This window comes from Thunnus maccoyii, chromosome 10, assembly GCF_910596095.1.
Source record: "Thunnus maccoyii chromosome 10, fThuMac1.1, whole genome shotgun sequence".
NCBI classification, from domain to species: domain Eukaryota; kingdom Metazoa; phylum Chordata; class Actinopteri; order Scombriformes; family Scombridae; genus Thunnus; species Thunnus maccoyii.
Window position 1 is genome coordinate 4,927,129 of NC_056542.1, and position 25,464 is coordinate 4,952,592.

The window sequence follows — 25,464 nt, forward strand, 5'->3', positions numbered from 1 at the left end:
GCAAGACACGCTCTGCATAGCATTCAAGCACTAGGATTGGCCAGGCGTCCATGCTATGTACTATTTGTATGTTCAATACTGTATTATGTACAGCTTTGAGGTAGTTCATTGAGTATTTCCATTTTATTTGACAGTGAAACTCGCTTTTTTCTTTACATCACAACATTTATTTGACAGCATATTGACTTAGTCAGATTAGGATTTTACTTACAAACACAAATGATTAGTCAATAACATATGATAGATTAATCTACATTTTTAGAAATAAATACAGAAAATTGACAAATAAAATCATAACATAACAGATAACACGTATAAAAAATCGTGAGTTCATAAACCGATCGCAAGACCGCTTCCATATTTCAAAAGCAGTTAAATTGGACTTCCAGCCTTGTTCAGGATAATGAATTTGTGATATACCAGAGAGACTTTGTAGATTAGTGTCCAGAAATGATTCACAGCCAAGGAATGTCATCATACAGATCACGATGTTGGGACGAGGTGTGGTAATTCTCAGCCAGAGCACCATGACAAACTGAAGCAAAAGAGTTGTCAGTTCAAAGAGTATCCAGCTATACCTAAAGGAGTAGTTCGACTTTTTTTTTTTTTTTGGAACTATTCTTATTTGCTTTCTTGCCCAGAGTCAGAAAAGAAGAGCCATACCACTCTCATAAAGATGTGAGGCTACAATCAGCAGCAGATTAGCCTAGCTTAGCATAAAGACTGGAAACAGAGGGAAACAGCTAGCCAAAGGTTTACATACATGAGTTTTTGCTGGTCACATGGCAACCTCATGGTGACAACAAGACTCCAGGATGTCACTGCTCCCAAAATGTTTCTTGAAGTACGTTTTGCTGATAAAACTTTGCACTTTTACTTAAGTATAAGTTTGCATACAGAACTTCCTCTTGTAATTGAGTAATTATGCATTGTAGTATTACTTCTTTTGCTTAAAGATCCCATACTCTGCTTGGGACAATAATGGGTGTCTGATGTGGTTATTCCACAAAAAAGTATAATTACCACTTTAAATGTTCAAAAAAAACCCCCATCTACTTCCCTCTCCCTCATTAAAAATCCAGAATTTATGAATATGCATGTATATTTCATTTTGGAAGTTTAACTGTTGGACACGAGATGTCTCCTACTTCACTGAAAAGTCCATTCCTGTCTTTCCACATCACACTTGTAAGTTGAATATTGGACCAGGATTGGCTCCCAAACTAATTGTGATGTCACAAATCACAATCGAAGGCCCACCCCTAAAAATCAGGTTTTCATGAGCCAAGAGAAAATTTCCACTTTCAGCAGACAAATGTGAAAACAGCCTTCAAGTGTCAAACTCTGGATATATTTACACCAATCTGCACAGTGAAGCTCAAACATCTAACTGTAAGACCAAGAAGAAAAACATGTTTTTGAGTGGAGGCGGACTGTTCCCACCGCCTCAACTACAACATTTACTTGTGCCAGCTTGCACTTGTACCTCATCATTAGATTAACAGTTGCCTGTTTGAGGGCAATGGTTTGAAGAACTTCAGAGCTTCTGCATTAACATTGTTCGTGTCTACATGCTGCCATCTAGTGGCAGAAGTGGATATTCGTGTTACTGGGCTGTGAGCACTTCCAACTATGGGGTGTTTTTTTGTGCCAGGGATGATAAAATGGAAATGCAGTGCAATGGGAATCAGATTACAGATACTGAAAAGGAAAAAGGCAGTGTAATCTGAAATTAAAATGGAGAGATTAAGAGTTACAATGTCAAAATAATGGTGTTGCAAGAAAGAACTCTGTCCAGACGTTTTCACAGTGGGAGGTGGGCCTCCTCAGGAGACCCCTGGTCTAGACTATACCTGTTAAGTCAAGCTCTGTACATCGTATTTTTTATTTAATGAATTGGATATTTACACACAAAAATGGATCACTCCATATTATATTATATTGCAAGATAGTCAGTTATTACTCTCAAATTAAGCCTTACCTGGTATTATGCAATTAAATTGTTCTCTCTGAGTTTAGACTCTAAATAGACTTTTGTTAATTGTGTATATTTGTATGTTTTTTTGTGTCTTTCTAAGCTGGTGAATGGAGGAGAGTGTAAGTGAGAGAATGAGACAGAGACAGAAGCTGCGGATGTGGTCATGTTGAAATATAAAGGTAAAGTGTGTGTTTACCTTTTTATCATCTACAGGATGATAGGGGCAATCCGGGGGAACCATATAATAAAGAGAGTGTTCCCAAGTTACCAGAGGGTTACATAGACTCAGACTCCTTCAGGAAGTGGTTCTCTCTATTCATTCCCTTAACACTCATCTAATTTTCATTTTTTCTTACGTCCAACATTGCCTGTAAAAAGTCCAAACCATTTAATGTGTTTCCAACACTCACCAGCTTCTACTATTTATTCTCTTCCCTGTTTTCCTTACGTTCAGGGAGTCATTGGATCCTGTTTTCTAAATATATTCATAACTGCTCAGAGAAATATTGCTGCCTTGACTAGCATAATCCATAAATGTGATCAGGACATGTATCACATTTATTAATAAAGTCACTTTATAATGCAGCAAATATTTGTTTAATAGGAGCTGTTTTCACTTTATAATTACTGCACTTTTTGACAGCACTGTTGACACTTTTGATAGCAGGTGGCAGTAAAGAGGCAAAACAAAATTATGAGTGACAATCCTATGATTTCATCCAATAGGAAGCCCCCAAATACACATGATTTCTTCACACTAAAGTGTAGACTGGCCAAGTCTAGCAGAATTCAACTTTTGATCAAATCACAACTACTCAGGAAGAGATACACCTGTGATAATAACAAGTGTTGACACAGCCAAGTCTTTTCAGGCCACAGCTGCAGCATTCTCAGTTGCATTCAGTGAAAAACACTACAGCTGACATGGACCAATAACCAGCCAGGTGCTCCGCCCTGACGCTTTCTGTGGTGCTGAAGTCGAAACATCAACAGTCCTCTAGAGTCAAATATAGTGATACAGTGCAGAGCTGACCTGTTTCATCTCAAGCATGATTTTTGGGGAGGATTATGCATATTTCAAGACTTATGATTATTATTTGTTATTAATTATTAGACCTGTCATTATTATGCTGAGCGTAAGAGCTGCTCTTGTTTATCATAGGCTTTGTATGTAACATCCACACTTCACCAGTCCTGACATTGTGTTGTCGTGCTATTTGTTGAATGTGCTGTCATCCTGTTTGTTGATTGTTGTCATGCTATTGTTGATTTTGTGTGTCTCAAGAACTGTCTTTCTTGTCTCCATGCAGTGCAGGCTTCTTTGTATCAGCATATTTTCACCGCTTTTATTGTTGATTGTATTTTCAATGCTTTTATTCATAATATTTGTGTTTCCAACTTTTTGCCTGCCCAGGGACAACAGATGAAAATTAGCCTTTCTGGCTAACTCTGGCATATATGTTATTACTATGCACTGTCCCTGTCAAATAAAGTAATAAAATAAAATAAAATGAAATATGGCAATATGGCATGCTTCATATTAATATTATTATGACAAAGGACCAGAGGTTGAGCTCCTGGGATGAGTTGAGAGGTCACAAGCATCTACATGTACTTTTGGGACTTGATAATTGGGATCTCACAAATCACAAGAGATTTCAATCTTTGTGTTTCTGTCATTTCTTTTCCGATTGTTTTGAAGTTAGCTGGGCCCAGCTGAAAAAAGGTGATGTTAAATACAAGTATTGAGTGTTAAACTCGTTAAAATAACTTTGATCTAAACTTTAACTGTGAGTGTTGATTGTTAAATTGGGAATATTTAACATTACAGAGTGTAAGAGGTAAGAGGGTTTTTATTTTACCCATAAAATGCAAAAAAGGTACAAATGACAAAATATGTAAATAAAGTTCAGGGCCCATAAAAGAGGTCAAATAAACAGAACTCAACTAAAGTGAACTTAACCTTTCTAACAGACCCCCCAAAATGAACACAAAGGGGAACATATATACTGGCTGATCAGACCATAACACAAGAGGGGTAACTGGCAAATGACAAACACTACCAACTAAGCAATAAACAACAGAATTCTCCCCCAAAACAGGTTAACTCAACTAAATCAACTAAACCAGAAATACCCAACTAAACATTCAATAAAGAGGGACAAACAATATGACTAAACTTGAAATAAACAGTTCCTCCCTTGGTAGGACCTGGTATAACCCCATTGGCCACTTCCTGTATTTAACCGTTCCATGTCCTGGTGCACATCCTTTGCCCAGGCCTGGCCAGATGTCCTCCAGGAGCAGCACCCCAACACTGGTAACTCAAAAATTAAAATTAGAACAACTTAAACTAATGACTGTACAAAAGTTAACCAAATGTGCGTGCTACAAATAGAAGCTAATGTACTGCCAAACTGTAAAATAAAATGAGTATGACGTATGAAACAAAATCCAGTGTGTTGTTATTTATTTGTATGTAATGTGAAATGTAATTAAAATTAGCTAACTGAGGAAAAAATGAACTACAAATGTAAAAGAGACCAAAGTGTGAGTGCCAGCTGGGATACAAACTTCAATGCAGCTGTGTGGCTGCAAGTGCGGCCATCACACAGAGCAACATTTATGATTTGATACCAAGTTGTCAGGGGTTTTGAAGTGAGATTAAAAAAGGGAAATCTTCAGTTTCCTAAATTAAGTTATACAAAGTATCTGTTGAATATTTCAGAAATGCTGTATATATTCATATTTTATAAGGATATGGCTGGCAATTTTCAATATTGTTCTTATTGTCAACAAATCTCATGTGCAGAGCCAAACCAACAATGAATTGATCTACTTATAAGCATATAAGTATGTGAATCAGAATAGGCTAGCAAAGCACTGTAAACAGAACCGTGTTCCTGCGCATGCTCAGTATAATCTGCTTTACACAGAACTACTCTCTGGAGACTGAAAATGTGATCACTGTTATTAGTCTTTGGAGCCGTTTCTAAACAAACTAACGTCACCAAAATCTTTGGGATGAAGGAACATGTCACCCAGTGCAGCGGTGACGTGTTTTTAATCAACAACAACAGAGGTCTACGGCACAGAGGAATAAGATACATCAGGCATTGGATATAAACTTGTAAATAGATGAGTTCATTGTTGGTTTGGCTGTGCACATGAAAACACTTTCTATTATGTATTCATTTAGTAAAAAATTATTTGACTATTTTACTCAAGCCACCTGTACACATAGTGTTTTAATTAAAAGGATCATAAAAAATTAAACAAACAAAAAAAAAACACAACAAATAATTTTTTCTCTGATGGAAAACTGAATTTGTTGAAAGATGAGCATTCCTTCATTGTTTCAACCAATCATACACACAAATGTGAATGCCTGCATACATACTTTGGTGTCAGGTGACGTTTATGAGCTCATGAGGCTCTTCCTCCAGAGAAATGTGTGGGAATATTGTTGTAACTTGGTATCTGTCTGACTGCCAGTAACCTCACTGTCCTGTCGCCTCAAGTTGCACTCGCTTCACTACTACACGTACACACACACACACACACACACACACACACCTTCCTGTGTACCCAAAACAAAAGCTCACACACTCCATATGCCTCAAAAAAATTCTCTTTTGATGATTACAATGAATCATGTGATCAAAGCTCATACCAAGTATGAAAGTGAATATGATTTGGACCCGGGTCGGGTCTTTGTCACTAGAAACCAAGTGGACGGGTGAAGGAGTATTAGTATAGTATAGTTAAGCAATTTCTGACGAGAGGGTGTGCTTTACCGCCATGAGTCACTTCCTTAAAGTGATAAGATACCAGTATGCTTGCAAAGGAAAGTCGTGTGTGAGTGAGCATTCCTTCATTGTTTCAACCAATTACACACACACACAAATGTGAATGCCTGCATACATACTTTAGTTTCAGGTGAAGTTTGAGCTCATGAGGCTCGTACTCCAGAGAAATGCGTGGGAATATTGTTGTAACTTGGGATCTGCTTGACTGCCAGTAACCTCACTGTCCTGTCGCCTCAAGTTGCACTTGCTTCACTACTACACAGTGTGAACAGTGTGAACTTAATAAAACAGCCCGCTCCCTGTTGTTACCATGTACTTATAGGGTAACTAGTCTGTACTTACAGAGTAAGACTGGGAGAACAGCACATATGTTGTGGTTTATGTGTAATTAAAGAATGAAATCATTTTTCATAACTTCCTGCGTACCTTATTATTGTGTAATTAAAGATATACTATGTATATTATTACATTACTGTATTGTTATTTTTTCATCCTCGGATGACAATACAAGCCTTTCATAGCTGTGCACTGGAGAGAGGTAAGATTGCCTGTTATGAGCTGCTGCAGTACTGGACCAACATGACTGCTAGGAGCCAATTTTCAAAAGTATAGACCCATTTCTCGACTTGTTCTATTGAAATTCATACAATGAAGTAGAAAACATAAGCATAATAAATCTCTTGAGTGTGGGTGAAGCTTGCCTGTCAAACACACATGCATAAAAAAATGATTGTCATAACCGCCATGAGCAAAAACATTTGATTTCAGTACACATATACACATGTAACGTACTGATTCATACGAGAAAATTACACCATAAGTTCCGGGAAGTTACATGGTAAATGTTGGGAAGTTACACTTTAAAACCCCAATTGTTACTCCCTTGTTTCTCGTTGTTTCGTTTTTCTTCCGCTGTACCTACATTTAAGTACCAGTAAGAACCGGAAAGCATTTTATATGTACGGATTCATACGAGGAAGTTACACCGTAAGTTTACTGTTATTGATTTTACAGCAATGACTCTTATTGTTGGTGTCGAGTGAAAATCTCACATTTCTTACTTTGGAGATTAACCTTATTTGTTTGCCATTGTCACATGTCACTTTGTGGCAACTCAGAATTTGTAGATAAATGGTGCAATTTCATCACGTCAAACAGCTGGTGTGACAATAATTCTTAACAGAAAACTCACGAGGCCCATTTGTACATTGAAATAGTTGTAGGTCTCTAATTGTTCCTCTTGTTCATATTTGCATTGTTAAATTCAACTTAGGCTAAAATGAAGGTTCAGTAGCCTGAGTTAGATCAAATCAAGTGGGTACCCTCCACATTTGCAGCTTTTTCAATATGAAATTCCCCCCCCAAAAAAAGAACTTCAAAACACAAGACAAAACAGACCAAAATAATAGAAGGAAATGTAAACAACACAAGTTAGCACTCCATTATATTTCAGACATGGACTCTCAGAACTGTATATTTGTTTTGTGGTTGGTGGAGAGAAGCTGTGGCGCCTCACTCTGAAAACTGAATACGTGACAATACATGCATTTTAGAGTTCCAACATGTATGTATTGTCACGTACTTCCCAGTAATACGTGCAGGACTAGTTCTTCTCAAACAAGCTCTAATTTCCTCTGTGGTTGAGTCAGACAGGAAGCCACACTTAACAACACGCCCTGCAAAGCTCTGAGAGACTCAGACACAAAGAAGAAATCTAGAGAAACAGATGAAGCAAAGCAATAATCTTTATAAACATTATTACTGTATTTGTGTGAAGATTTCTTCACCTTGTCCTTTCCACTAAGTGAAGACTTTGACTATCTTTGATTTGTATAATCTTAATGAGTACAAATCTTTCTTTTCAATTTTCGGACTGCCAGGATGTTGCATCCATTGATCTTACCTCTCCTATTACAGTCATGGGGAGGTAATTTCAATAAACCATGCTTGAGTAATACATGGATGTGTTTGCATGTGCTGGAAAGCAAAGAACACAATAAAGCTTCTGACAAAAAAAGAAAAAAAAAAGTTTTTATGTAAGCGCAAAGAATGAGATGAGATTAAAAAAAATTGACATGACTGTTGTAGGAGCCATGAATGGATTAACTGTCAAGTTTTAATGAACTGCAAAGTAATAATTTTTTGTGTGGTTTATATTTTGGGTTATTTTGGTTTATTTATTATTGCACGATCACAGTGATTGATAATCAGGTCACATGGATATGGGCGGTGATATCCTATAGTTAATATAAGCACCTGTTCACCTGCATGCCGGCTGGTAAGAAAGAGACAGAGGGTGAGTGGGTCGCCGTATTTTTTGTTGACTGGTCACATCGCTGTGATTATTTTGAGTATATTGTGTGCACATTATAATAAGTTGATCCTTTTCATTAATAAAAGTTATTAAACTTATTTTTTGATCTCAGCTAATCTTTTTGGTAGCGTGTCAGACAAACGACAAACAAGGCCCAACCTCAGCCTCTCAGCGACTTTTACATTGTTGCCAGTAGTCGCTACAACTGTAATACTGACAATAAAACTAAAATAAAATTATAAAAAAAGACAATTAATTCAACAAGAGAGATTGGGTTAGAGTCTACAGTTAAACACCTCTGTGAGGCTGCACTTCACAACACCAAGTGAGGTTTCCAGTGTGTATTCAGTTGAAATTTACAACATCTTAAAAGGTAATGCTGGTAATTTTTGATTTCCAAAGCGATTGTAGATCAAAAATATTTTTTGTGCACTTACCAACTGATTAAAAATGAAAATACACAGAGTTGCTAGTTTACTTTAATGGCCAGATTAGCCTTGTAGGAGTATTAAAGAACAAGCGGTTGTCCTCCTACGGCCTGCATTAGTTAATACAGATTAGTTTTATATGTTTGCAGCTTTTTTCAAGAACTCTAGAACAGCTCAACAGAGATTTAACCTTTAAAAATTAAAGGAAAAAATGTTTTGTAGTGACAGTGTGAAAGATTCTCTTCAGTAAACTGTAATGTTTGAAAAGTTGAAAATGTCAGACTCAGTCAGTCTTACAGTTGGAGCACCATGAGAGAGACAAGAGTTTACTCCCACCCTCACTTTTAAATGTCATTTAGTTTCTCTTTCTGTCATTCTGCGGCTGCTGAGATAGAATGTCACACTGGTTGTGTTCACCTAAACATAGCACAAAAAGTAAGGAAATTTGTGTTTGGTAGATTATTACTTTGTTGTAACAATGCTTCTTGGCAATAAATCTTATACCGTTGGAAAGCCTGTTCATTTCCTTTTTAAATGGTGCCACATTTGTGAGGAACATGCATTTGTGGGATGAGCAGCAGAGCTGAGTATGTGGGTTGCGCCCATGAAAAATATGCCAAATCTTCTCCGCCAATGCCAAACAGCTTATTCTGCCATTGACTCTTGTTTGGTGTTTGGTGGATTGGATGATTGAAGTTTGAAGAAACAAGACATATTGGCAATTTAACAATTTACAGGAGCCTCAGTAGCGTGTGGAAGAACCATACACAGCCACAACAGCCTGGCACCTCCTCCTCATGCTGGTCACCAGCCTGGTCACACACTGCTGCGGGATGGCATCTCATTCTTCAACCAGTATTTGTCGCAAGTCAGCCAACGTGGTTGTGTTGGTCACTCTGGCACGAACAGCACGCCCAAGCTGATCCCACAAGTGTTCAATGGGGTTGAGGTCAGGACTGCTGGCAGGCCATTCCATCCTCTCCACTCCCAAATTCTGGAGGTAGTCTCTGATAAACCCCGCTCTGTGGGGGCGAGCGTTGTCATCTTGGAGGATAGAGTTCGGTCCCAGACTGTGGAGATATGGGATTGCCACTGGTTGCAGAATCTCATCTCGACATCTCTCTGCATTGAGATTGCCTCGATGACAAGCCTCGTTTTTCCAGTGAGGGAGATGCTGCCCCACCCCATCACACTGCCTCTACCAAAAGATGTTACTCTATCGGTGCAGCAATCAGCATAGCGTTCTCCGCATCCTCTCCACACTTTGATCCTATGATCCAACTGCCGTAGGCAGAATCTGGACTCATCGCTGAACATAACATTCCTCCACATGTTCAGGTTCCAGTGCACATGTTGCTGACACCAGCGCAAACGGGCCTGACGGTGAAGGGCAGTCATGGCAGGCCTCCTGGAAGCACCTGGGGGTACCAGAAGCTCAAAACAAAAGTCAATAGCAACAGCAAAATATGCTGTTTGGCAATGGCAGAGAAGATTTGGCAAATTTTCATGGGCGCAACCCACATACTCAGCTCTGCTGCTCATCCCACAAATGCATGTTCCTTACAAATTTGGCACCATTTAAAAGGGAAATAAGCAGACTTTCCAACGGTATAAGATTTATTGCCAAGAAGCATTGTTACAACAAAGTAATAATCTACCAAACACAAATTTCCTTACTTTTTGTGCCAAGTTTATGTTAATAGGAAAGAAAGTGATACCTGAGGTGTATTCCAGAAAGCAGGATTAGTGAAAACTCTGAGTTTGTTCAGCCTGAGATGAGGGAAACTCTGGGTTTTCAGTTCCAGAAAGAGAGCTAGCTTAAACTGTTGGTCAGTTACCATGGTAACTTAAACTTTGGGTCAGTTACCATGGTGACACCATGGTGTGAAGCTAAGCTGTTTGCTGTATCAAAGTGCGTATTGAAGCGCAATAATTAGTTGAGGTTTACTGTCAGTCAGAATCTGAATCCTGGCTGGATATTAGTTTAATTACTTAGGACTATCTGAAGTTAACGCTTTTATGCACATCAGTCATTCCTTGAACAGCGTTTTTTTTTTTTCTCTGATATTCAAATATTACACAATAAAACCTCTGCATGTCCTTCTGTTATATCACTGTGACTCTGCACACAAGACAGCTGTCAGTTTATCAGAACAGCTCCTGCACTGAAATGTTTATTGCACATAATGTGTGATCTCAGTTTAATTTTTTTTAAAATGGGTATAAAGCTTTATAATTATCTCCATCACTCATGATGTGATTGGTCGCAATGATGGAACATCATACTCATAATATTGGAGATTGTATATTAAAATTTCAAAGTGAGCAGGATTGTGGTGCAGCTGCAGAATGTAGTTTGAAAGAACATGTTTTAACAGCATTTCAGTATTTGAAATTGCTACATTTGTTGAAGTAGCTACAGTAGATACAAATAGACGTCTAAACATTTAAAATCTGCTGTATTTTAACCTTGATCCCTTTTCAAGTGCAAATCACCAAACACATTATTACTGGATCAGACTGTGAGCTTACAGTCATGTCTCTATGTCTTTGATCTATATATTCTTTAAATTTTGAACTATATTTTTCATCTTCAGTTGCTGCCTCCTGTGTTTTATCCCCATCAGATTAAAGCTGAACTAATATATTTAAAATGTAATGTAGCTGCAGCCTGATACACAGTCAGATTCCACTTTATCATCATTAAGGAAATGTAAGTCTGGTAAATGATGAATTCATGGACAACACTGAATAAAGCTTAATGGTTTTAACTTATTGACACTTTTCTCTGACTCTGGTTCTTTTTCTAAAAGATAAATGTGCAACGTCCACATTCACATGAATTAATACTCTACCTACACTGGATTAAAATGGAGGCTCTGCCTTTTATTTACCTGTTGTTTCCTCACTTTGGTCTTGGTTACAATATAGCTGAACATGTTACTATATTGCTTTGACATACAGCATGTTGGTGTTCAAGTTTGCTTTCTGTTGAAGTATAAAATGTTCTAAAACTGGTGTAAAATATTGTTGGCCGTTCAGGTTTATACAGAAATCATGAATGTTGCGCAGCATTTAATGTGACGTCATTATATAGACTTTCTCTGACCTCAACTCTGACCGACTTCCAGCGTCCCGGCATCAGACTTTATGATCCAACCGATAAAGATTTATACTGTCTGTTAATATTAGACTTTTGTTCCGGGTTTTTTGTTCCAAAGTTCAGAGCTGCTGATCTGTTATCAGATTTCCTTAAAGAACACTTCAGATTAAAGATGAATACAGAGAGTTGAGACTGTTTGTGAATCAACAGACCTTAAAACAGACCTGGTTGGTTTCCTGGTTGAAGCTGCTGATTAATTTCCCCCTCACTCATCAGCTTGATTCAGATTATTTTCAACATATAAAGGTAACGTAACCAGCAGTTTTCACCATGTTTGTGTCTGCGGGTGTTAAAATGATCTGATAACAGTAGAGATGGTAGTTATAGTGATGAGTTATGTTGCTTTGTTGACTGCATTGGTGGAATGAACGAAACACCAGAAGAAAGAAATAAAAGTCCTTATCAATACTCTTTTTCATTACTAAAGATTTTTTTAAACATTATTTTAAAAAAAGAATAAATTCAGAACAGGATTAGAATAGATTTGTATTTTAAATATGACAAAATATTGTTTCTTACAGCTACAACAGTAAGGTTTTCATCAGCAAAGTCACTATATAAATTCAACAATATCACACTTGAAAGAAATAAAAAATGTCAGTAAAATAAATGATATTCCTGACATTAAAAATTCGAGTTAAGTTTAGAAAGAATGAAGAACACAGACATGTCATTATCTTCATCCTGTCGTCCTCCTCCCTCTGCTGCTGGTTGAGAGGAGGGGCTGTTTCGGCCAGTAGCTAAGTTTACAGGAATATCACACATTTTAATACACGTTAGAAACTAAGCTAAACACAAACACCGACAAATAGAGCAGAGGAGAGGACAGCGATGCTGGCGCGACCACAAATGACGGCAAACCGCGGTAGAGACTCAGCAGTTTCCCGGTCTACACAGGAGGCGTTCAGGTACAGTGTTGAACGTAGGTCACCCGTGTTCTGAGCTCTGTGTTCAGAGCTGAAAACACAAATTTGTATGTAGTTACGCGAGTAAAATGGAGGAAAAAAAGACTTGACAGTGCTGTGGAAAAAAGAGGAGTCTTATCCTCACAACACACTTTTGATAAGACAAATTTTATTTAATATTTACTACTGATGTTACCTTGAGGATGACACTGAACTGAGCAACTCAATGTGAAGACCTGTCTTACACTAACAAATAAAGGTGAAATTCAAAAGAAAAAAGTTACATAACACTGCAAGTTCTGGTAAATTACATAGTAATGACGGGAAGTTACATTCTAAAACATTTTGACCAAAACCTGTTTAAGCCAAAAAAGATCCTCATAAACATGTTATGTTTATGACACACACACACACACACACACACACGTTGACAGGCTCGTGATTTCTTGTAGGTGGCAGTACTGGAACTGAAAGTCTTCAACGGAGCAGAGCAGATGGATAAAAACTGATATCTGACGCGGGGTAAGTGTTAATAAAACATTATTTTACCATGAAAGTCTCAGTCAGTTTTCACCCTGAGGACTGTAGAGGGGAGAACAGTTAGAATGAACTTTTGTGGATATAAAGAGGAAATAAAACGGGGAGATACTAACTTGTTTGGGTGTTTTCTCTCTCGTTGCTGTGACTCTTCAACAGACTTGTTTCTCTTGAATCTTGCTTTCTAAACTCACAGTCAGTGTTACTGGTTTACCTTACTGGTTTACTGAAGTCCACAAGATGAGTGTTTGTGTGGAGGAAGAGGAGGACAGAGCAGAGCCTCCAGTATCCAACGTTCTGTCTATGAAGAGTGACCAGCACAACGATCATTTTCCGACCTTCAGTAATAAACCTGGACCCTCAAACACAAAGTAAGAGAGCTGCTACTAACTCATTTATATGACTCATTAGGGCCTTGGCACTGAAAGTGTGAGGAACCTGTTGTTTTTGTAGGGATTATTAGGTCAGAGTGGTGAGAAGAGAGAGAGAGAGGTGGGGTTTAAGGTGCTCGAAAACTCACAAAACTTTGCACATGCATCAGAAGTGAGCAGAAATGATATCTTTTATAGTGATAGGGCTTGGGCGTTGCCAGCAGGCTCCATAGTGCAGTAATTTTATACCCAGAAGTCAAACTTTTTTGGCTTCATTCACCACAATTTTAATAGGAATGAACGGGGCCTGGCCTCCAACTCTGTATCCAGTTCTCTTTGTACGTCCATGCATGAAGCCAAAAAAGTTTGACTTCCAGGTATAAAATTACTCAGATTTTCCACATCTTTGAGGCCCATAGAGCATGAGCAGCAGAGACTTCCGCCAGCTTAGATGGCTAATTCCCGTTTAGCCTTTTCCCATGATTGTGTGCTGGAAAAATGCCTTTTGGGCCAATGTGCATCACATGATGAGCCTGGAAGTTGTAATTACATGGTTTAGCTGCTGTGTCGGTTGGCTTCAAAGCCTGCTGCTTTTCCTGGGGTCTTGGGCTCAAGGTACTTGAAAATTCATGAAACTTTCCACATGTGTCAGAAGTGGTGGGAAATTACATGTTTTATAGTGATTGGGCTCATTTGTCGTCATATCCATTCAGTCACATGCAACACTGAAAAATCCTAACCTTCAGGTTTGATATTGATGTTACATAATTTCAATTTTCCTTGAAATATTTAGCCAAATAAACAATTTCCATTGTTCAAAAGACACCCTAATCATATTCTGGTTTATTAAATAATAAATTCACAATCAGAATATCAATAAATACAAACTCAAACAATTAATAAATAATATGAACGCATTCTGCCAGTAGAAATGGTTCATGTGCCTCTGGGCAGGACACAGTATAAATACTGAATACAGGTTGTTATTCATGTGCAGGTGTTTGTTAAACAGCTAACAGGCTGCAGAGAGAAAACAGCTGCTCTAGCAGTGATAACTGTTCACCTTTATTAGTATTATCACAGTGCACATGTGTGCAGACACAAACTCCATGAAAAATTGCTACAGCTGTGAAAGTTGAATGACAGCTCATCCAGCTGTGATCAGCTTCTGCCGTCATCAGAAACAGACGTCGCTTCATGTGACGCTTCAGACGAAAGAATGTCCCATGTGTCTAAAAACATATTTCCTTGTTTCCTCTCTCCTCACTTGGTTTCCTTGCGTCTCTCCATGCATCCACGGTGGGAGGGACTGAGACACAAGGAAAGGACACAAGTGAGGGAAACGTGGATGCAATTTAAGAGACTTGGGATGTACCCATGGTGTGGTCTACACATGATATACAGCAACATTACGTATAATTAGTGGGTGTATCGCCACATTGTGGACACAGGAGGTGTTATTTAACTCCTACATAAAATATCCAATAATCATGAAAATGTATATCCATGACAGTTGCCCTCTGGTAAATGTATTTCTGCATTAATATTTCACTTGTGTAGTACTGTCTACAGGCAACAGGAAGTGAAGCCTAAATGACACATGGTTTATAAATGTACACACAATTTCCAATATGTCAGCCAGCGCCACACACTGCACACGGGAAATAATATTTTACCCATTCACACAGTGTCCTATAATCCAGAAAATTCAAAGCCGTATCAACCGACCTCCAGAAGCGATACCACAGATGTCACTCCCTCTGATGCATGCGAGATGTGAGGGTCCAGTCATCGCTGCTTGCGATATATATTTTTGTTTGTATATTAAAATTTCTTTCAAGGATTCACATTATATGAATAAAAACATCTTGGTGTGTTACAGAGGTCAGACAGACCACAGACAGAGAGCAAAGTCTCCAGCATCAGACTGTCTGTCTATGAAGAATGACTGGTCCAGAGATCATCCTCCAACCTTCAGGAATGAACCTGGACCCTCAGACACAAAGTAAGAGACTGTTTCTGTTGTAAACTGCTCTGCTAAAATATTTTCTATTCATGATGCAGAAGTATTATTAAACACTGTTTCAAACTAAGATGGAACTTAATCTGCGTTTTATAAACAGAAACTACAGATGGTATTTCTGTCACAACCTGAGAACCTCCATGTCAGAATTTCCACTTCAAGAAGATATTCATACATCTTTGCCCCAACGTTGAAGTCACTGTAAAGAACTGCAACTATTCAAAACCTGAAAGAATGTGCTTCAAATGTGTAATTCATTTTCTCATGTTTTTGCTCAAAATATACCTCAGGTCAGCTGTTATAAGCTACCAGATATCATGTTGACTCAGTGCATATTATAGTGCGATATGTGGTGAAAAGGTTATTTGTAGAAATGCTTTGCTCACCTTGATTATGTGTGTTTGAGTTTTCTCTTCAGCTAACTGCTTATATAAAATATTATGAAGAAAATTAAGCTCAAAGGTCTACTTACTAATTTTTTGGAGCTTGCAGTTGAAAGCTCTGAATCATTAGTAAGTGGACCTTACTAAAGCATGTAACATACTGTTACATTCTGTCTGTCTTAGACTGCTGGTCTACCACAATTTTTAGACCACTTCTAACCTCAGTTCAAACCTAACTAACCCAAGATAAACTGCCCAAAGGCACTGTAAAGCAGGAAAGGACATAATCAGCTCTTTTTAATGGAAGGCTTTCAAAGTAAAGCAGTGAAGTGTTGAGTTTGTGTTAATAGCAAACTACAGGCAGACGACACAGTGCACAGATCGAGGCTTGCTGCGAGTCTGCAACTTTTTTTTTCGCAGGGAGGTGCGTTCGTTTTACAGCTTGTGCGGCCCTTACAGGCAATCACCAAAAACACCTGTAACTCAATTTCACTGAAAGAGTAAAAGGCTTCACCTGGTGGCGCAACTGCGAACTGCAGCAAATCTGCAGAACATTTTCTGACAGTTACACTGCACATCCCTTGTCTTCTGCATTATCGGTTAGTGTATTTTCAATCGGTTGAATTATTAATGCCAATTAACCCATAATCGATGAATCATTGACATCCCTAATATATATCACCTATCTAGGCCCAATTTGCAACATAGTCAAGCCTATGTGATATTAATGAGAGCTCTTTTTCACTGTTTGTATTTGACAGTTTTTAACCTGCATCCTGTTGGGTTCAGGTGTTTGGAGTTTCCATTTTATAAACTTGTACATTCTAAACCTTCTTCAGCTCTGAACAGATTATGAAACACTGAATGATTTCAATCAGAATAATCTGCTTCTAACACTACATGATTTCTTCTTTATTCAGAATGAAATACTGCAGTTTGTCAGAGATCAGCTGTGCTCCTCTCGCCTTAGCTCTGAAGTCCGACCCCTCCCATCTGAGAGATCTGGATCTGAGTAACAACAAAATACAAGTTTCAGAAATGAAGCTACTGTGTGATTTTCTGGAGAGCCCACACTGTAGACTGGAGACTCTGAGGTCAGACACCATTTCTTGTTTCTTTGCTGAGATTAATATGATGTTAAAGTTGTGGTGACACTAAACTACAGACATGAGGATGATTTTAATGAGGTAAAATCCCCTTTAGTAGAACACTGTTGTGATATGTTATGCAGACGTGCTGCAACAACAGATTAATAAAATATAAATCATTTATTTCAATTAAACACTCTCCAACCAATATCAGCACAGAAAATAAATGATTTAAGCAAGAAAGCCAGTAAATCAGTGTACAGTGATCTATAAATGAATGTGTACAGTATCTATTGTCCACAGCTATTTATACTGTATGAAAAGCTCCTCCTCCACTTCATTAAATCCCTGCAGCATCTGAAGTCAGCAGGACTGATATGTTGATAAATCTGCAGCCTCTGAGAAGTGCTGCACCAGAGTGCAGTGCCGTTACACACGACTGTTCACTGTGTTTACCTTCATTAAATCTCCTGATGACACTAGGCTGCTACAGTATAACCACACACACCTCTACACAAATCAGACAGGTTGGTTATAACTCAATATTCTGCCTTTTTATGAAGGAGACTTCAAGTTCGCGGGGCTCATCAGCCTCTTTTCCAACTTTCTTTTTAGCAAAAGTAACATCTCATGTTTTATCCATGAGACACATTACGATGCAAACGCTGTTGTGTAACTTTAATTACTAAACTATGTGACCGTGTACAAGGTAAGATACATTAGGCTACAATTATTGCTGAAATAGCATCGGTATGATGGGCTATAATCATATAAACGGCTTCACCAAACCATTTTTTAAATTTCTATTGTTATTATATTAACTGATGAAAAAACCACTCCATCTGTCTTTGGCTGCAGATTTGTGGTGATGTGTGTTCATGTCGTGACGCTCTGAACCATCCAGACATTTCCTGAAGAAAAGCTTTCTGTTTGTTGAGCTGTCGTTATCATGTGATAACAGTGATTGGCACAAGTGTTTCAGAGCTATGAGACCAGTGATGTGGCCACCACACCAATTGATCTACTTTTTTCATTTTGTTTGTGAACGCAGAATTCAGACGAACAAACAGTTGAAAGCATCCAAACAGTGTCAACATATAAATGATTCAATTTATGAATTTTATTAAAGCCATTGCTTCCCTGTTAATAATCTTTTCATTCAATCCTGAATTGTGAAGCACTTTGTAAAGTCTGTTTCAATATGAGCTCTATAGATTAATCATTTATCAGCCTTCTGACGTTTAATTATGATGATTGATATTGTTTCCACTAGGATTTTTTCAGGGCGGTTGGTAGGCCCCCTGAAACTACTACTTTTGTTACAGAGCAGGCGTGTCACAGATACAGATATGCAGTGTCGACAGTGTCGTCATAGATGCGCGCAGTAAGGCAGTTCTCTGTATCGCTGTATTTCTCTGCACTGAGCTGAAATGAAACAAGTGCAGAAAAAATAGGTAAATGAATATTAAACAAATATTATCAATATTTATTTACAACACATAAATAAACATAGGCCTTATGGAAGGATAGATGGACCAATAAGTCTCTATCTTAGAAACAAATCTGGATTCTCACAGCCTCTATGTGGTCCTTAATATAGATCAATGTTTGTAATATAACAAAATAACAAAACTGACTTATGGAGAATTAATTTGCTTGAACTTAAATCCAAATCAAGACAACAGTTTGATTTATAAATTAATCAGATGAATGATGAATCAGCATTTTGTTTCCTAATAACTGAAACTGTTAATTTTAGTGCTGTATTTACAACAGGTACCGAGGTCAACAACCTTCTAACAGCTGAAGAAAACATCATGTTAACAGAGTTGTTGTGTAGTGTTAGTATCTGTGTTAAAAGATCTGTAAGTCCTTTTGTAGCAGGTTTGAATCTTGTGCTTTGACTTTTGTTTGTTAGGATGTCCTTTAGTTTGGATAACAGATTGTGCCTTTAAAAATATTTACAGAACAATAATTCATCTAGATACAGGTGGAAGTCAGACATTAACAGTTTTTTCTGTCTCCTGCTTTGAATGTGTTCATGTCTCTCCATCACCTGACTCCTTCAACTTTTTCTTTAAATCTTGAATCAGTTGCATCTTCTTTGTTTTGAATCAGTTCTTTACTTTCTCCTTGTTTTTTTTCAACACCATTAAGTGACATCCTGCAATTCTTCCTCACTTCTGTCTCATGTCTCCTGATTTCTTCACTCACTCTGAAAATGTAAAAGCTTTTCTTTTAAAAAAGAAAAGAGATCTTCTAGCTACTTATTTTGTTGTATTTTATCTGACATTATTATTTGATGCTGCACATCAGTTAATGTCATATATGATCCTCTGAACTCTGATTCATTCGTCTGTCCCATGAAAGCTGCTCTAGGCTGCCCGCTAGCTTCAGCACGGAGGGTTCGTTTGTTTTATACACCTGCGTAGCAGGAGCAGGTGGTGGTTTGTTGGTTCATGTTAACAGTAACAGCCGTCTCCGTGCCGCATACAGAGATACAGTGTTCAACCGGAAAACAAAACGAGCCCTCCTAGAAGCTGCAACAAACTGCGGTAGGAACCTAGTCTGAGCTAGCCGCTGTAAAGTGATAGAAGTTTGGATAAATGCTGTTTCTGAAGTTGAGAGGTGGATAAACGGCATTTACGTGCATTTAGCGCTCCTGCTATCATGTTAGTATACGTTACATTTGTCTTTATTTGTTTCTTTTGGGAGGGGCGGGGGGTCAGGTAATGGTAGGGGAAACACTGCACATAAGACATGTTTTTTTGAGACTTTTAACTTGTCCAGTAGGGCGAGTAAATTTCTCTTCTACTTGTCCTATTAAAAAATCAGACAAGCCTTAATGTCGAGCCCTGGCATGGAGACGTCCACGCAGTCCATGTGCCTAAGACCTACTTCGCTGCACTTGGCATTTATTATTAAATTTAAAATGAGGGTTAAAAATATTGAACCGAGGTTGCAATGCATGGTTTTGCATCCACGTAGAACCGGGCCTGAGGAGGAAAATTTATGGACATTTGTTAAAAATTAAAGCAAGATGTAGGCCTATACATGGGTGCTGGTGAGAAAAAAAAATTTGACTCAACTTTTTTCTGTTGGTGTCCACCGACGAACGCCGAGGTGTGAAGTCACCTAGGGGGGTCCGGAGGCATGCCCCCCCCTAAAAAATGTTCTCTAAATGGTGCAATTTGGTGCATTCTGGCCATGATTTTTGTCCCTGTCAAAGGCACCAATTTATGCATGAAAAGTATAAAATAAAATATTTTACCTTCAAAAAGTATGCTATTTCTCTCCTTACTGAACAAAAAACTTGTAGGCCTACTTATTTTAACTGTTCAACTATACTTTAGAATAAAAATAACATAAATATCTATACTTATTATCATTATCAACTTTTTAAAGGCAACCAGAATCTACATCAGTCAGTAAAAGAAAAATGTTAAAAATCTTGTCAATTTCATATTAACATATGTGACTGAACACTGACAATCACTAGTCTTACTGGTAATCCTTATCAGTTTGGTTCTTTATCAATACTTTTATAGGTTCTTTTTTATTAATGAATAATTCTTTTTAAAAAAGAATAAATTTGGAACAGGACTAAACATTGTTTCTAGAGCAGCAACAGTAATGCTTACAACAATAAAATCACTGTAAAAACTCAATATCTCTGGAAACAAATCTAAAATGTCAATAAAATAAATAATATTACTGACATCCAAATACTGAGTGAAGTTTAGAAAGAAAGAAGAACATAGACATCAGTCATTTTCAGCCTTTCCTCCTGTCCTCCTTCTCCTCCCTCTGCTGCTGATGTGATTGACTGCTGCAGGTACCGCTGATAGTGACAAGAGGCTGCTTTGTCTCAGCCAGCAGCTGAGTTTACAAGAATGAGCCAAATTTGAAGATTGGTGACAAACTAAGCTAAACAGTTAGACTACATACAGACAGCTTTAGTTTTAGCTTGTTGGTAACAATTAGCCATTAGCCAAGCTAGCGCGCTGTGGTTGTGTAAAACATAGCAGCAGTGGATGAGAGACTGTGGACAGAGCAGTTGAAAATATCACTTTTCTACATGTTTATACCTGTTGATCAGGTGTATTGATAGGTAGTAAAAAGCCAATACTCTAAGGTGTTATTGCACTTACGGAGTAACGAGTGTAGTTGTTGTCAATTCGAGTAATCTTCACTTCACATGTGCTCTGCTGTTCGCTGACTTTGCTCTGTGTGTGTGTGTGTGGAGGAGAGGCTGCAGCTTGAGAATAAATTAGACTAAAATGTTAAAAAGTACTGATAAAAGAACTGGTAACATCTGAGCTTATCAGTACTACAGTCTTTAATAATTTATCCCCGGGGCCCTTTTAATACTGGGTTTTGGTACCCATCCCTACAGAGAAATAAGTGCACATTAAATTAAACTGCCATATCTTTGATTATTTTCGATAAAAGATGTATAAGTCGATGTGTAAACAACTGCAGGAAGCTGGAACAAGCGTTGACGTCTGGAACAATGAACATCTCTTTCTCTAGCCGTTTAATCCTATACAAAGTGAAAAGCAGAAATGCAGTGGCAGAGTAAAATCTTTTTTGTGTTAGCGGTAAAAATACTATGACAGAACAAATAATTCACTTTTAACGGAAATTCGTCTGTAAATGGAGCTCTTCCACCCATGTAATCTGCTTCTAACGCTACATGATTTCTTCTTTATTCAGAATGATGAAATGCAGCTTGTCAGAGATTAGCTGTGCTTCTCTGGCCTCAGCTCTGAAGTCCAACCCCTCCCATCTGAGAGAGCTGAATCTGAGTAAAAACTTCAGTCTGAAGGATTCAGGAACGAAGCTGCTGTGTGATTTTCTGGGGAGTCCAAACTGTAGACTGGAGACTCTGAGGTCAGACACCATTTCTTACTTCTGTGCTGAGATTAATATGATGTGAAAGTTGTGGTGACACTAAACTGCAGACATAAGGATGATTTTTATGAGGTAAAACCCCCTTCAGATTTAGACATTCAAATGTTGTTTTCAAATATTTAAATACTATTTAAAGCTCCCCTCCAGTTTATTTTGACATTTTTGAGATTTTTCACATTTTTATGAGTCATTTCCTGAACATGTTGAATAGCCACAATGTTCACCAAATATTTTATGAAAAATAACTTAAATTTTGCACTCATCGTTAAGCTGTTGCTAAAAGGAAATAATGACGTATGACTATAGCAGAACGCTGCAGTCATATGTCATCTTCATAAAATTCTTTGTTTTTGTGAGCATCATGTAGGCTACTGATACAGTATCAGGCGCCTGTGTTTCATACTAAATAGGCTAATGGATGCAGACATGCTGCAACAATGGATTAATGCTTAAAATATGAATCCAACCAAAATCAGCACAGAAAATAGTGTTTAATATGTTTAAAGCAGGAAAGTCAGTAAATCAGTCTGCAGTGATATATAAATGAATGTGGATGATTCCTACGATATTTGTTGTCCACACAGTCCGTACGCCTAAGACCTTCCACGCTGCACTTGGCATTTATTATTCAAATTTCAACTGAGGATGCAAAATATTGAACTGAGGTTGCAATGCATGCTTTTGCATCCACGTAGAACCGGGCCTGAGGAGGAAAGTTTATGGACATTCAGTAAAAAATAAAACAAAATGTCATTGGTTATGTTACATGATCCATCAATAAAGAAGTCATTGTCTGATTTCACCTATAGATTTCACATATCTCTGTTACTGACCTGTAACCTAGGCTATATAGCTAATGCTGTATTAAGTGGACAGGTTAGGCTATAATATCACTACCATTGCTAAACATCACCAGTGTGCTAGAATGGCAATCTGGTTGCCATGGTAACGGATTACGTCTCACTATTAACCACACCCCCATTTTCTGTTTGAGAAACAATGTTAACTGTTAAATAGGAAGTAACACTGGCTGGAGTGGGGCTTTAATTATTTAATTTTAAACCATAGTTAACAATTTAAAAACATACTTTCAAACATTCAGATCTTTGGTTTAAATCAGTTGATAACATTAAAACATCTATGACCACATAGACTTTATACTGATCCATACTGAGCATCTTTTTAGTCTTCATATTTAATATAACATGAAAAAGCTGCACTGGCTAATTCACTGTTAAGTCACTGTGCTTTTATTGAAGTAGCAGCATGTTGTCATTGATATTAATGAGAGCTCTTTTTCACTGTTTGTATTTGACAGTGTTTAACCTGCATCCTGTTGGGTTCAGGTGTTTGGAGTTTCCATTTTATAAACTTGTACATTCTAAACCCTCTTCAGCTCTGAACATTGAATGATTTCAATCAGAATAATCTGCTTCTAACGCTACATGATTTCTTCTTTATTCAGATTGAGGTTGTGCAGTTTGTCAGAGATCAGCTGTGCTTCTTTGGCCTCAGCTCTGAAGTCCAACCCCTTCCATCTGAGAGAGCTGGATCTGTGGGGAAACTACCTGTCGTCTTCAGAAGTGAAGCTGCTGTCTAATCTGAAGGAGAGTCCATACTATAGACTGAAGATTCTGAGGTCAGTGGAGAGTTGGAGTCAATCTGTGCTGGTTTCAGCAGTTTTGTATTAAACACAGTTAGTATCAAAGCAAAGGTCCAGTATTTCCTGGTGAACCTCCAACCTTCTCAGTTGCTGCTTTCAACAGTAAAGCTGTGAGAGGAGAGCAGTGACAGGCTTCAGGATTGGACCAAACGACAGAGAGAGAGAGATAGAGAGAGAGAACAGTCAGCCAATCAGATCAGCCAGAAGCTTGTTGTGATCATGTGTTTGAGTTGATGTGAAGATGACTGTTGTTGTTGTGTTCATGTCTGCGGGAAATAAAGCTGGATTACAGCTGACAGCCTTACAAGATGTATAGAGACAGTGGTCCTCATTCATCCAACTGTCGTACCATCAACTGTGATCTGAAAGTGTTTGTTCTCTCATTTCAACACTAAAGAATTGATCAGTTCATCTTTGTCAGAGCTCTAAGATCTGTCTGACTGAAGCCTGCAAATCACTGGCTCTGATTTCACAGAACCATCATTACGTTTACTAACCATCATACGTTTAGTAACCATGTGGTCTTTATACAGACCAGAACCTCTGCTGAAGTCCAGGAGTCACATCTTTATATCTGTCCATCACTTATTTAGTTTCCTTCAAATATTTTCAATGACAGCCTCCATTTTTATTTGTCAAATGATATTTCAAAAGTAGATAAGATGTTGATCAACACACAGAGACTCCTGCTTTAACTTTAACAGCAGGTTACACATAACTGTTCCACTTCTGGTCTGAACAGGACTGAAGTCCCTGCTGGTCTTTATACTGGATGTGCTGCATCACTGACTGACAGCTGATGAAGTGAGTCTCACTAAACACTGATTTATGAGCTCCGTTGTTTCTTCCTCTCTTATCAGATGGGGGTGGTCTCTGTAAGAGTGACTGAATATCCAGGAGTTCGTGTTGAGAGAGGATCAGCTATATCCTGATGATCCAGAGAGGGTGAAGCAGCAGCAGCAGCTTGTGTGTAGAGAGGCTCTGACTCAGCCATGTTACTGTGAGGTAGAGTGGAGAGGAGGGCTTCATCCAGCAGTGACTGACAGAGGAATCAGAAGGAGTGGAGATGACTCTCAGTGCTGCAGTCTGAACTGATCTGAGAACAGCTCCACTGTCAGACACAAAGTCAAGTCCACCATCATCCCTTTGTGTTCCTCTGGATCTGACAGAGTATCATCAGTGTATCTGGACTGCTCTGCTGCTGCTCTGTCCTTCTACACAGTCTCTGCAGACACACACAGACTCCTCCACTCAACCACCTCCTCCACCCTCCTCCTGGACCTGAGTCTGAGTCTGGATTTTGGTCCATGTGGATCATCTCCAGCAGAGGCTCGTTTAGAAAGACTTGTAAAAATAATGTCTTTGTATTTAAGTTTTAAATGCCTCTTTACTGTCAAACATGTGATCATATGTATCTGTTGAAACCAGAGTGACACTGCAGATTATTGCAGAATCACTTGACACCATAACCATTAATTTACAGAATTTACAGGATTGTACATATCAGAGAATATTATATATCAACATATAATATTGAGTAGGCTAGTAGTGTGATGCGTGAAACAAACATCCCTCAGGATTATGTGAGATCTGTCAATTAGAGGAATCAGTGCAGCAGGTAATTTTTCACTGCTATAAATACTCTTGAGAATGAGAAGCACTAAAGATGGAAATCAGGAAGCTTGAAGTGGAAGAAATGAGTCTAAAAAATGTATTTGCCATCAGGTTAGTGAGTCTATTCCATTATATGAAAGAACTGGCTGATCAAAAGATTTAGTGTTCAGTGAAATATAGGAGATGGGTCATAACATTTCTGATATGCAAGAATGTTTGTTGCTTCACATCTATGAGACTCTGTGTGTTTGTTCTGTTCCATTTAATTAAATAA

At 38.1% G+C, this 25,464-nt stretch overlaps 2 protein-coding genes across 2 annotated transcripts in view; one reads left to right on the plus strand and one right to left on the minus strand.

The window, feature by feature from the left end:
• Positions 1-25,464, minus strand: part of LOC121905388 — an 80,759-nt gene that overhangs the window by 37,462 nt on the left and 17,833 nt on the right. The window lies entirely within an intron of this gene.
• On the plus strand, positions 13,097-25,429 carry LOC121906401 (NACHT, LRR and PYD domains-containing protein 12-like). The gene is made up of 7 exons (XM_042425262.1): positions 13,097-13,119; positions 13,294-13,505; positions 15,388-15,510; positions 16,832-17,005; positions 21,716-21,892; positions 23,379-23,552; positions 24,437-25,429. Exons 2-7 carry the CDS (start codon positions 13,375-13,377, stop codon positions 24,453-24,455), a joined length of 798 nt encoding a protein of 265 aa, XP_042281196.1. The 5' UTR covers positions 13,097-13,119; positions 13,294-13,374; the 3' UTR covers positions 24,456-25,429.